The 13454-nt window shown below is 46.2% G+C and overlaps 2 protein-coding genes across 3 annotated transcripts in view; one reads left to right on the top strand and one right to left on the bottom strand.

Annotated features, from left to right (window-relative positions):
* LOC143143992 (uncharacterized) overlaps positions 1–2648 on the bottom strand; it is a 43299-nt gene extending 40651 nt beyond the window's left edge. For both annotated transcript variants that reach the window (XR_012991315.1, XM_076305911.1), the window contains exon 1: positions 1745–2648. Coding sequence is in view for 1 of the 2 variants with exons in the window: in XM_076305911.1 (XP_076162026.1) it covers positions 1745–1988 (244 nt within the window). In the remaining variant the exon portion in view is untranslated. The remainder of the gene's footprint in view (positions 1–1744) is intronic.
* The window catches only part of LOC143143994 (uncharacterized), a 41335-nt gene that overhangs the window by 26055 nt on the left and 1826 nt on the right, over positions 1–13454 (top strand). The window contains 9 exon segments of the mRNA XM_076305912.1: positions 818–900; positions 2286–2658; positions 3617–4143; positions 4228–4535; positions 4750–4934; positions 5266–5391; positions 5529–5585; positions 6660–6785; positions 9301–11813. Coding sequence (XP_076162027.1) covers positions 818–900; positions 2286–2658; positions 3617–4143; positions 4228–4535; positions 4750–4934; positions 5266–5391; positions 5529–5585; positions 6660–6785; positions 9301–11813 — 4298 coding nt within the window.

Here is a 13454-nt window from a genome sequence, read left to right as displayed (position 1 = left end):
CTGTATATTTATGACAAGTTTGTTTGGAACATTGTATATTTGTGACAAGCTATTTGAGACACTGTATATTTGTAACAAGTTTGTTTGGGGCACTGTAACAGATTGCTCAATAAGTTTTGTCGTTCGATAAGAAATGGAGCTATTAGATTGATCGTTTTATTTTTCTAGAAATGGTACTACTACTTCATAAACATGTGCGAAGTTTCGCGTAGATTTGTCGACTCGTTCGTACATTTACAGCTGTTCAAAGTTCAAGTGTAGTATTCTTTAACAACGGAAAACACGACGAAACTTATCCAACAACCTAGTATTATTCCCACAGCGGATTCGCGTATAAAAATTGAAACGTAAAATATAGTTTCCTGAAAAATCGATATTTTTCAAGCACACGTTTTACTATAACGATCAACGTCAGAAAATTTATCAACCCCTCTCCACTCGAGGAATGAAATTACCTCGCGACGAAAATGAAAATTTGTTAATTTTCTTTCTAAAAATCAGAAATGGCGAATTGCGATCGAGTATGCAAATTCTGAACGATTGCTTCGAAGTTCGCGAGCTAAGGGGTTTAAAAATTGTAATTTTCCGGTCGGTTGCATCGAAATTGTATCAGTGGGCCCCGTGATATCTAGGTACGGCACTGTCGTGGTCGTTGCTAACCGATTTCTAATCTCGCGAGATAAAAGTGCAAACGAGACGGTGAGTCTTCGTGAAACGCTCGGTGGTTTCCGGCGTGTCCGCGGCGAACGCGCGAAAGCGGTGGGCCCACATACCTGGGGCCCTCGTCAGCATTCCACTAAATCGTTAATCGTTCCAGGACTTTGTCCCGCGCCACCTCCACCGCCTCCACCGCCTCCAGCACCTGGCCAGGTGCCGGCCATGAGGATCAACACCGTGGAGGTAAGCCGAACCTCCTCAGTTCGCGTTCGGGACTCGTCGTGCGCGAATCGCGTTCAATCGTCGTTGAAATTTACCCACCGAGGAGCATGATCGATAGATCGTTTGTCGTTTTGTCGTTGGACTCGATCACCGATCGTGTGTTTCGCGTCTCGTTTTGATTCTCCTTTCGAAAACGCGATCTTCGCCGCCCTCGAACCGGATAATTCGCACCATGGTGAGGAACGAGTCTTGGTTATTAATAATAATGATAATAATAACAAACGATCATTTCTCAATGCAAAAATCGTACTGTGTACGAAAAATTCGCGGTACGAATCGGGTCAGAGAGGTATCGTCGCTCGAGAACCAACGAAATTGCATCGAGGAAAATTGCACTTGAAAATTGCATCTGCAAGAGTGCAGTTTTATATCTAGTAAGGATGCATCTATATGCTTGTACATTGTGACTTGAAATTATGGTACGAATGAGGTCGAAGGGAATTTATAATTTATAGTTTAAAATTAAAGAAGAATTTACGTAAAATAACAAAATTGTAAAGTTCAGTGCATCTTATATCTAGTAAGAATGCATGTATATACTTATACACTATGACTTGAAATTGGTGGTACAAATAGCTTAAAATTAGACGAGAATTTACGTAAAATAACGAAATTGTAAAGTAGACTTTGCTTTTTGAGAAAATGCATTTGAAAATTGATCTACCAGCGATTTCTCTTAAGCACGTATTAGTAGATATGTATCGATAGTGAAAAGTGACCTGACATTGTATTTTGTGAAAAATCATAGTAGTCGTTTGTAGTGAAATCCGTAACGTCGATTAGGCTCGTTTCACCAAGTACTTACGTCGATGATGTCTCTCGAAAATCTCAGTCTCTTCGATTTGAACGTATTTAGAGCCGCTCGGAGGCTGTGCTCCTTTCTCGAGCGCTTTCATAGAACGCTGTGTGGCAAATCGAACTGCTCGAACCGAATTTTTACAAACGTGAACAGTTACTTCGCTGTATTCCTTCTTATCGGTTGTCACCTTCGAACGTAATTTCCATATTCTATTACGGAAAAGATAGAAAACATTTTTTACATCCACCATTTATGTAGAACGATTACTGACCGGTTGATAAACGATGGTTGTTATTATTAAAAAGGAAATGTACATGGAAGCTCGTTATTAAAAAAAGTATGTACATGGAAGCTCGTTAAAAACAAAAATGTACATGGAAGCTCGTTATTAAAAAAAGTATACATAGAAACTTAAACGAAAATATTCTTAAAATAATTATTAAAGAAAAATTGACATATCAGAGGCGTTCGACGAAGCAACGACGCAATTATCGGGCAATTAACGCGTTTTTATGTCGGCGAACTGTTATTTCGTGTTTTTATTCAGGCACCGACGATAAGAAGGCCGCAGATCGTTAACAACGATGCTTACGAGCCACCGGCGGCCATTCAGAACGCGATGCTGACGAAGGACAAGAAACCGTTCACCTACACGCCGGGTATGGGGGGCAAATTGGACCTTTCTCAGATACGAAGTCCACGAATGGCGCGCAGAGTGGCGAAAAACGCGAACGACGAGGGCATCGAGGGACCCCCGAAATCGGCGCTCGAACCGAAAACGACGCCAACCCCGAACACCGGACCGAATCTGTTTGTTCAGCCCCAAGTAGCGATACCAGTCTTCCCGACCAATATTCCGCCGCAACCTTCGGCCATCAGGACACCCCAGACACCACCTGCGAACAGGGTTCCGTTGATCGGTAAGTGGACTTGGAGAAAATATCATTCTAGGTAAAAATAAAGCAACGAAAGTGTACGAAGAATATATTGGATTGTTCGGAAAGTGATTTCGTTTTCCAAAATGGAGAATGTATAATTCAATCAAATGTTTACACACTCTACAAAAAATCGTGTTTCATTTTCATTAATAGGTTTAGAGAGTCTAGGATCCGATTGTTGGGAACCGAATAACACCTAGCGCGATACTAGTACAGGTCTTGTTCCTGACGAAATTGTGTCAAGTTTCAGTAGCAAAAATGTTCCAATATTCCTTGTAATTAGTGTAGTTTAGGGTATCTAAGTGTTCTTCATGAAATTGTGTCAAGATTCAGTATGAAAAATGATCCAAGAGTAATCTTCCTTGCAGTTACTGTAGCTTAGGGTAGCTAAGTGTTCCTCGTGAAATTGTGTCAAGCTTCAGTATCAAGAATGATCTAACAGTAATCTTCCTTGCAATTATTGTAGTCTAGGGTACCTAAATGTTCCTGATGAAATTGTATCAAACTGCAGTATTAAAAATGATCCAATCTTCCTTGTAATTAGTGTAGTTTAGGGTATCTAAGTGTTCCTCGTGAAATTGTGTCAAGATTCAGTATCAAGAATGATCTAACAGTAATCTTCCTTGCAATTGTTGTAGCCCAGGGTACCTAAGTGTTCCTGACAAAATTGTGTCAAACTTCAGTAGCAAAGATGATCCAATCTTTCTTGCAATACTGTAGCTATGACACCTAAGTGTTCCCCCAATCTCGATGATTCGAATACGATGAACTATTCCAAGTCCTCTGACAGTAAATGGCTGCTAGAGAGTAGATAATGCAGTCGTATCGAATCGTCTCTAGATCCCTAAATCATCCAAATCCATGAACACTATGCACGGAACACGACGCAACACGCACGATATTAGCTACGAACCGTGGACAATATCCTTTTCCATGAAAGTTCCAGCTCCAGAGAAACAGCCGGAGCCAGCGAAACCCGCGACCAAAGCAGAGACCAAAGTGACGCCCGTCGCGACGACTCCGGTGCAACCAGGCAGCCCGGAGAGCCCCAGCACCCCGACCCAAGTGACCCTGGCCAAGGCGCCGACGCCTTGGCTTCAGAATAAGAACAAGCCTCAAGAGGAATTGCCCGAGTGGGCGAAACGCTCGAGCGTGGGTAAGCAGAGCTCGTCACCGGATAGCCCGACTTCGCCACCGATTTATACACCGACTCAGCAAACGCAACAGCAACAGCAGCAGCCGCAACAGTGGCAACAAACTCAGCAGAGACAGCAACCGGTTCAACAGAGGCCTCTGTCTCAGCAACCCCAGCAATACCAATACCAACAACAACAGCCTCAACAGTTTGGACAGCAGCAGCAGCAGCAGCAGCAACAACAACAACAGAAACGTCCGTACTCCAGTCCTCCAGGGACGCAACAAGTCGGTCCGCAAACGCATCAACAGGAACGCGTGATACCTATTCGCGTAAGTGTTTCTTTTTTCCTTGAAAAAGAAAAAGGTTGTCCTCGTTCCACGATCTACGCGATTGACACGAGTTGATTCGTTCAGATCGAGGACAGACCGTCCGTGTTCGACGTCAAACACGAGCCGGGACACCATCAGTTCAAACAACCGAGTCCTCACCATCAACAACGGTGGGGTCAGCCACCTGGTCAGGGTCAGGTTCAAAATCAGGTGCAACAACAGTCGGTGACCCCACCGCAACCCATACCATCGACTGGCGGTGGGTACATCATACCCATTATGGTTGAAGGCAGCGAGAAGAAACCCATCGGTGGACCGATCACGAATGTCTCGTACTCGCAACCGATGGTCAGGAACAATGGACCAAACGTCGAGAATCAGACCGCGAAAGTGTGAGTAGTGAGCGATGCGCAGAGCTCGTCAGTTGTCAACTAGGCTACCAACGAGCTAGACGAATTTTGATATCACTTGTTTACATTCTTCTTGAGAGTACTATATTTTGTTCGTATCTGTAGAAAAGATACACTTAACCTTTTCGCTCTGTCGAAGCGCCATGGGAGATGTCATTTGCAACGAACGACATCAATGATGTTGAATTGTTAACAGGGTACAGCAACGTGGACCACCACCAACTGTGCAGTCGGACTCAGGACCGGTTCAGTCTCGATCGTTCCGCGTTCTTCAAAAGATCACCGACACGGATGCACCGAACGACATCGATCCGGAACAGATTCGTAAACTGCAGCTGTCGGAAGACGACAGAATCTTAATGAACAAGTTCAAGGAACAAGGTACGAATGTTGAGAGCGATACGGTGTCATTGAGCGGATTGAAAGCAAACATACATTTAACGATAGTAAAACATTCGTTGTGAATATACAACATATTCAGATGCCTTGAAAACAATGCATTTTCGGAAGAAGTGTTAAATTCTAGAAGTTTCTCGGTTACATCGTTCCTATTTTTATTGAGCGTTTTATTCGCAGGTCGACTTTGTTTTTTCAAATAGAAATCTATATTTTTATCAGACATTTTTTTATCAGACTCCATCTTAAAAAGATATTTTAATTACCGTGTTTTTCGTTTTTGGTTTTAACGAAGTTGCTCCCGTCCTTCTTACAGTCGACAACGACTCTTCCCTACATCACGAGGAGGATCCACGATACCGCGGTGCGGCGATACCGTCCCGTGCTTTCCGCTTCTTGCAAACCATGACGGACTCCGGCGAAGCCCTCGTTGCACCCACGAGTACGTTTTTCCATTTATATCCGACTTTACTCCGAATAAAATGAACTGCTTTGAAAACGAAAGGCAACGTTCCACCTACAACGATAGTTCGACACCGAGAAAAGTAAGTACTAAGGACAAACACGCGTGTGTTACAGCGCCACGACCACCGTCCGCCATAAATAAGAGGCAGAATAGAAATTCAAAGACTTTTGGTAAGTAAACTTCGGTCGGGGCGAAATCAATTGGCCGGGCAACGTTATCGAGTTGTTATCCCCACCATAGGGTCTTCGAATGCTTGTAGAACTTCCCTCGCTCAATTGGCGACGGTATTAGTCTTTTTCTAAACTATTCGTGTCTCTTACAATCGTTGAGAGTGGTTGGGAGTCTAAACGGTGCGCGGAGCAGCTCTCGCACACCGAAGTGGGTAGTAGGTACCGAAATAGTACCACCCACTACAGGAGTGGGAGAAGGTAGTAGTGTGGGCCGTCTCTCTCCTTCGCGCATTGTGCGCTGAAGGCATTGGAGTGGGAAAAAGTAACCACGTAGTACCTCTCTCTGGAAAAGTGGGGGAAGGTATTGGGGCCGTCCCACTCCTTCGCGCATTATGTCTTGAAGGCATTGGAGTGGGAGAAGGTACCCACATAGTACCTCTCTCTAGAGGAGTGGGAGAAGGTACCCACGTAGTACCTCTCTCTAGAGGAATGGGAGCAGGTAGTACTACTCACGTGATACCTCTCTCTAGAGGAGTAGGAGAAGGTAGTACTACTCACGCAGTACCTCTCTCTAGAGGAATGGGAGAAGGTAGTACTACTCACGTGGTACCTCTCTCTAGAAGAGTGGGAGAAGGTAGTACTACTCACGTGGTACCTTTCTCTAGAGGAGTGGGAGAAGGTAGTACTACCCACGCAGTACCTCTCTCTAGAGGAGTGGGAGAAGGTAGTACTACTCACGTGGTACCTTTCTCTAGAGGAGTGGGAGAAGGTAGTACTACCCACACAGTACCTCTCTCTAGAGGAGTGGGAGAAGGTAATACGGTGGGGGCCGTTCCACTCCGCGCTTCATGCATTGACGCGATTGGCGACCTTCTCCCACTCAAGTGCTTTCAACGCACGATGCGCGAGGGAGTGGGACAGCCCCCGCCGTACTACCTTCTCTCACTCCCGTTCAGGGGTGGGGAGCGAGCTTTAGCGGCCAATTGATCTTGCCTCGACTCGTACACGGTGATGACCTCGACTCGTCGTTCGCACGGTCCGTATGGATCCTTACTCAATCGGTGCACTTTACAGAGGAAACACAAGTGAACCTACCACCGAGCGAGCAACAGGTTCCGGAACCAAAGAAATACATGGGCAGCGCGATTCCCTCGAGATCGTTCAGGATACTGCAAGCTATGACTGCGCCGGAGAGTGTCGGTGAGTATCGATAAACGAAACTCGAAAACTCGAACATTATCCGAATCACCTCGATACGTAATCTGTGCGGCGTACACACGTCATAATTCACGCAGGAAACCAAACACGCTACTCGTCCATAAGATTAATCGCAAAAAGCTTCTATTGACCCTTTTGTACATTAATGTTCAGTGACAAGCGTCTCACAGTTCTAATGAATGATTGAACCGAAAGTAATCATTTGCGTGCCGTCGCTGGAACATTCCCGAATCCTGTGTTCACAGGAATAACGAAAATTCCTCGAGCGTTTGGGTCGATTTATCGGGCAGAGAGCGTGGGAAACGTTCGCGTGTACGAATCTCTCTCTTTCTCTCTTTCTCTCTCTCTCTCTCTCTCTCTCTCTCTCTCTCTCTCTTTCTTTCTCTTTCTTTCTCTCTCTCTCTCCACGAATCCGAGGTCGAGATCACGAGCAATGTGCAATAATTATTTTCGCGATCACGCGAGCTCGAGAATCATCTATCTCGACAAATAGCGCAGTATCGAGCGGTCGTGAATTTTCGTCGGTGAACTCGCGATCGGGATTTGGCCATCGGAGCGGAGCGTAGAGCGCGCGTTGATCGAAACGTAAACATTGTTCGGTAGGTGAATCGTCGATCTATTTTAATCGACTCGAGATAGCAGTACTCTTCCTTGATCCGTTTGTCGTCGTACGATCGACTCGATATAGCCGCCTCGTACACGAATAGTACTCTAGATATTAATACGGAAGTATGGCAAGCTACGAATGGACTGGGTACTTAACGGGAATGTTGCATGTTATATTAATGATTTCACGTGTTCACTATCGCTGGGATTTACTTATAATTACAAGTGCTCACTTGCATGTATCTGGATACAAATATTTTGGACTCTGATACAGGACAGAACGTCGAGGATGTGGCAGGAAGGGCTTCGATTCTATCTCGATCGAATACTCCGAAACGATTTTTTTGTTTCTTTTTTTTTTTCACGCGTTACGAACGGATTTATCTCGAAAAGAACCTCGAACGGTGTTAAAATTTTGCCCGGACAAATTTACGGATCGAGGACCGTAATTTATATAATTTTTTTCTCGAAGCTGTAACGTCTCTTACGAAAGCTCGTGAAAACTTCTATCCTCGTTTTTATTCCATTCCGACGGATTCTTCGAGGCAAATTTCGTAAATTCGAACGGATCGTTCTTCGCGTAATCGCTGGCGAACTCTAATCGGTAGACCGTGAATTTCACGCGTCGCGAAACGTACGTAAAATATGTTCCGTATATTCTGGATACGTTTACATTTTTTAAATTCGCGCTAGTACGCCACCGTAAATAGAAGAAATCCATCGTCTACCGATCGGTTCGCTACGAAATATTTAAAATCTTGTATCAAACATTGCAATCACTGTCCCAAAGACTTTGGAAACTTTTGCGCGAAGCTTTCGTTCTAAGATCGATTCGTCGATACGATCGACGATTTTCGAAAAATACTCGTCGGATTTTATCGAGATAGATCGAGACAGAGTTGTTAAAAAATAAGAGAAAAGAAGTGAAAAGTCCCTCGACACAATTCCGTCCAGAATATTACGAGCATGTTTCCCTTCTCGAACGTAATCGTCGCTTTACACGGGGAAATGCCGTACGATTCGAGTATCCTCCCGTCGGTGATCATCGACGAGCTGGTTTTGCGTTTACGAAATTTTCGATGGTTTTCCTTTGAACACAGGATCACACGTTTTTTTCTTTCACGTAACCGTCCGATTACACGTCGCTTATCCTTGCCGTCAGATGCTCCAATTTCGTGCCACCTCGCTTGTCTGTTCGGTTTCTAAGTTGCCGGAAGTTCGTCTGCGTTAGACATTTACCACGCGTTGCTGTCACTGCGGTGTGGCCTCGTGACCTCGAGGTTCCCCCACTCCGTGGTTCCCCCACTCCGCGGTTCCCCCACTGCGAGGTTCTCCCACTCCGCGCGACACTAGCGCCGGCTCGCAATGGCTGCGCGTTCAGTGTCACGCGGTTGGTCGAGAACGTGGGTATGATGCGTAGTGGGGGTAAGCGAGCAAGCTCGCGAGGGGCCCCTACGCTGAGCAACGCAATTTCGAAGAAAATTTAACGGAATTGATCCAATTTTTATAATTAAAGAAAATAGAAAAATATATAATAATAATTGTTACATCGATCGAAACAAATGAAAATGTATTGAATTTATTCTTAGAGAAGTTATTAGTAAAGTAGAGAAGAAAAATAAATTCCAAAGTGTACATAGATGGTTGGCAAGTAAATCGCGAAGTAAATGTCTACCGTGGTGCGTCCTTTCAACGTCCAGATTCCGAAGCTTCGAAGATAATAAGCGCGCGGAGAAAATAAAAGCGAAACGAACGGGAAGTGGGAGGAAAAAAGGAACGATCGGAAAAAAAAAGAATACAGAAAAGAAAGGGAAGAACGCAAGACCACACCACACGTCCCCGAAATGGGACCAGTTGAACTTGTCTGAATGCATTGTGCTGTTTGTTGTAGCCACGCAAGAAAATCGTCAAGCAGATTACACCTGCCAAACAGAGAATAACGTGCCGGGCAATCAGCAGGGTGTCTTTCTACCTCCCCCGTGTCCCCCTCCGTTTTGGAGTCCCGAGGGTAGTTGGTGGGGCTACTATCCTCTCCCTTATCCCGGTGTCGCGAACGACTCCTATCCCTGTCAACCCGACAACACTGCCTACATTTACTTCCCCATATACAATCAGACTTGCGCGAATTATCCGAGGTACGATCCAACGAATAGCGGGAAGAACGCGTATCCGGGTGTTTATCCTCAGTACGTTGTCCCCGCTACGTCTCAGAGCAATAACAATTGCAACCACGTTTACGGGCAAGGTGTCGTCGCCGCGACAACCAAGACCGAGCCGGTTGCGAATATCCCGGACACCAAGAGCAACGAAACGAAAACCTCGAAAGACGCGAGTCCGTTGGCTCTGAACGGTCTGCCTCGATGGGGCAGAGCGAACAGTATGTCCAGAACCGCGAGCAGCAACAGCAAGGACAGCGATTGCACCACCGCGTTGAACATAACCGACGAGGAGGAGATACCCGAGACGATGACCGTACCGGTTACCAATGGAAACGTTCAGGAACCAAATCGTTTGGAGTCAAAGACCTCTTGCGCCAACCCCAACGGCGGTGGGGGCGGTCTGAACGTCACCGTATTAAATTACACGTACATAGACACCAGTGACTCCACTGATTCCAGTGACTCCGAATCCCAGACCGACAACGAGTCCGTGATCGAGTCCTCGAAGAGCAGCAGCGACAACAACGCCGAGGACACCTCCTCGGACACCGACGACTCCGACTCAGACTCTTATCTGGCGTACTCCACTGGCCTGAATCCTCACGGTAGGTTCGACAAGGACCCGGATAGGAACCCAACGAGGACCAACTCTAACAAAGAGTCCCGCGACGACAGACACGGATCCTCCTCGCCCTCCGAGAGGAACAACACCGACTGCGACTCCGACGCCGAAGAACAGATTGAACGCGAACCAGGGAAAACGGACGGTACCGCGTCGTTCCCTCATCAGTTGAGTGTCATCTACGAGGACGTGGAACAGGCCGAATCCGAGAGCCCCCGACCCCAAGAGGCCAACCCAGTCACCGAATGGAACGACGACGCGCCAGACGAAACGGACACCACCACCGTGAGCGTCAGTTTGCCATTGAGGTTCAAGTTCTCCGTTTCGGAGAACAACGAGGACGTCACCACGGTGATCGTTGGCGACAGCACCATCAAACCGGAAAGACCCTGCGCGAAAGACGAGCCGCGTAACACGCGAAACCTAGACCACAGGTCCCACGAGCGAGGCAATGACGTGTCCGCGAATTTCCTCGTGAACAACGACACCACCGTGGACTTCACCGTCAAGAGGGACACTTCTGACGCGAAACGCAGATCGAGGACCCACGAGAGAACGAAAGAGGACTCCCTCGAGAACAAAACCGAGAAGAACGAGGAACCGGTGATACCGCATGTGAATTTCACTTTGAGAAAGATACCGACCAGGTTGGGCAGGATCAACTGCGAGGAGACCGTCGAGACCGAGTTCACGATCAGATCGAGGAAAACGTCTACGCGCAAGGAGGAAGCCAGATCGGAGAAGGAACAAGAGGAACGTGGAGCAACCGGTGAAAGTACAGCCAATGGTGGCGATCCGGACACCGTGAGCAAGGAGACCGCGTCATCGGAGTCGTTGAACGCTACGAAGATCGAGAACAATCTCGAGACCCGTCGTTTCGACAAGAGCACGCCCAAGCCGGAAGTGGTGGTGTCTGTGTGCAACTGGAGCGCTGAAAGCAACGTGGACAGCGGGGAGAGTTTCCTGCTGACCGCGGATCTTCCCGAACGGAACGACACGTCTAGGAAAGGTGGCGAGGAGGACGAGAAGAACAAAGAAACGAAACATCTGTTGAGCGTGCAGAACTCGCGAGAGGAGACCGACGACGAGGACAGCGGCGTCACCTCGGACATGAGTCGGATGATCTCCGAGGTGGACACCGACTCGGAGTGCACCTCGTCCAAGAACATCAGGAAGTATCAAAGAACCCAGACCCACTCTAGACTGTTCAGGCTACTGAACGACGACTCGGTTCTCCCGGAGGTTACGGAGAAGAACGACCCACCGACCAAACGAGAGTACCTCAGTCTACCATTGACCAGCAACGGTTTCAGCTACGACGAGAGCTACTGTTCCAATTATTCCAGCGGGCTCACATCGCCGGAGTACTCCCCCGTTTGCGAGCAATCCTGGAGAAGGCTCCATGAGAACGAGAACGCCACCCAAAGGGTACCCGATCAGAACAATGGCGAGGTTTGTCGTAACGCGCATCCTCTGACCAGGCAGGAACGGATCGTTGGCAAAGAGGACGGTTATTATCAGGCGTGGAAGACGAGGAAATCACCGATAGCCACCGATCACGACGCCGTGCCCTCCCTGGCCTTCAAGGTACTCGAGAGCAGGAGACCACCATGGGCCTACAAGGTGAACGTTCTATGTCCGCGCATCAAGAGCACCAAGAGCGTGCCACAGGCGTTACGGACCCGTAAAACCAACGACTCCCCCCTACTGAACAATCCCACGTCCCACGTGAACCCGAGAACCGACCATTGCTGATGGCCCGGGGCAAAATGAGGCCCGTGTTTGGCCGTGAGCAACCGGTCCACGGAACGAGCCTCGCGCAACTTTTCTCTAGATTCGCAAGACTGGGCTGACTATGCCCGGGGGGGCTACGCAGGCTACGTGGTTTTTTTTTCTATCGGTACATATCGTTTCCATAATATTCATCTATCGCTCTCTGTCTCTCTATCTCTCTCTCTCTGTCTCTCTCTTTCTGTCTGTCTTTCTCTGTTTTTACTTTATTTTATTTTTCTTTTTTTTTTCTTTGGTCTCTTTTTTTTGGAACTTTTTCTTTTTTTCATCTTCGTTTATATCTTACTTCGTCTAGTTTTTCTGTACTCGCATCTTTCGTTCGCGTTCCCCTCGATGGGCGCGAAAGTGTCCCGTCCACGGGTGATCGTTTTTTTTTTTGTCTTTTGATCATCTTTCTGTTTTTTGTCCCCTTCCTCTCTTTCTGTCTCTGTTGTTTTGAGTACCAGTTCGCGAATGTGTACCTCCACCCTTTGTTGGTATTCTTTGTACCCGGTTTTTTTTTCTCTCTCGTTTTTTTTTTTTTTTTTTGTTTTATTTATTTTTCGCTGAGATCTGTCACTAACCAGCGTCGATCGTTGACGTCGCCTCGACGAGACTTGGTTTATTATTTTTCTCTTTTTTTTTTCCCACGTTGGACCGATTAACTCTTCGAATTCGTTGTTTGGTGTTTTTAATTTTTCTTTTTTTTTTTTTCTTTTCGTTTCCTTTGTTTTGCGAACGTTGGAATATCCAAGCTTGAGAAGTTTGAGAATTAACGATTTTCTTTTTTCTTTTTTCTTTGACTGAAAATGCGAACTTCGATAATATCGCTGGATTGGTAACGAATGAAGGGGCGAGGGACGATAATAGTTCTAGCAAGTGTTACTTCGTTTTCTTTTTTTAATATTTCGTACGAAAACTTAAATTCGAAGTCAACGGAAACACAATGTACAAATGCATACACGTGTCGAAACGCGCGTGATCGATAAAAACTCGTTTATAGGAGATTGAGGGACATCGAGGGGAATCTTTAAAAGTTACTTAGGTACATTTAAAATCGTTAAAGTTACTTACGTTTTCTTAAACATGGTATATATATATTTTTTTTTTCGACAAATTTACAATTTCTCCGAGTGTTTGCACAATTTCTCGTCGGTGTAAAATGTATGCATTTATAAATTAAAATGGAACACACACCTTGTATTGAAAATGGAGAACTCTAAGATGTTTTCACGTAGGACTATCGTTTTCGATAATCTGGTGTATCATAAAAAATAGAAACGATCGCGTTGAATGTTTCGTGCATGTTTGTTTGTTCGAGTGGTTGTCAGCTGAGATGCATCTTGCGGTAGAAAATAACAACAGTTACTGGAAAATTTGGTTTATTTGCAACAATCGTGAATATGCATGCACAATTTACCGTACTAACGTCTCGTACGCGCGAATCGAATAACAGCGCGTTAATACACCGATCGCCTCGAATCGAAATAACAA

This window comes from Ptiloglossa arizonensis, chromosome 3, assembly GCF_051014685.1.
Source record: "Ptiloglossa arizonensis isolate GNS036 chromosome 3, iyPtiAriz1_principal, whole genome shotgun sequence".
Lineage (NCBI taxonomy): Eukaryota > Metazoa > Arthropoda > Insecta > Hymenoptera > Colletidae > Ptiloglossa > Ptiloglossa arizonensis.
This window is presented reverse-complemented; position numbering and strand designations above follow the sequence as displayed.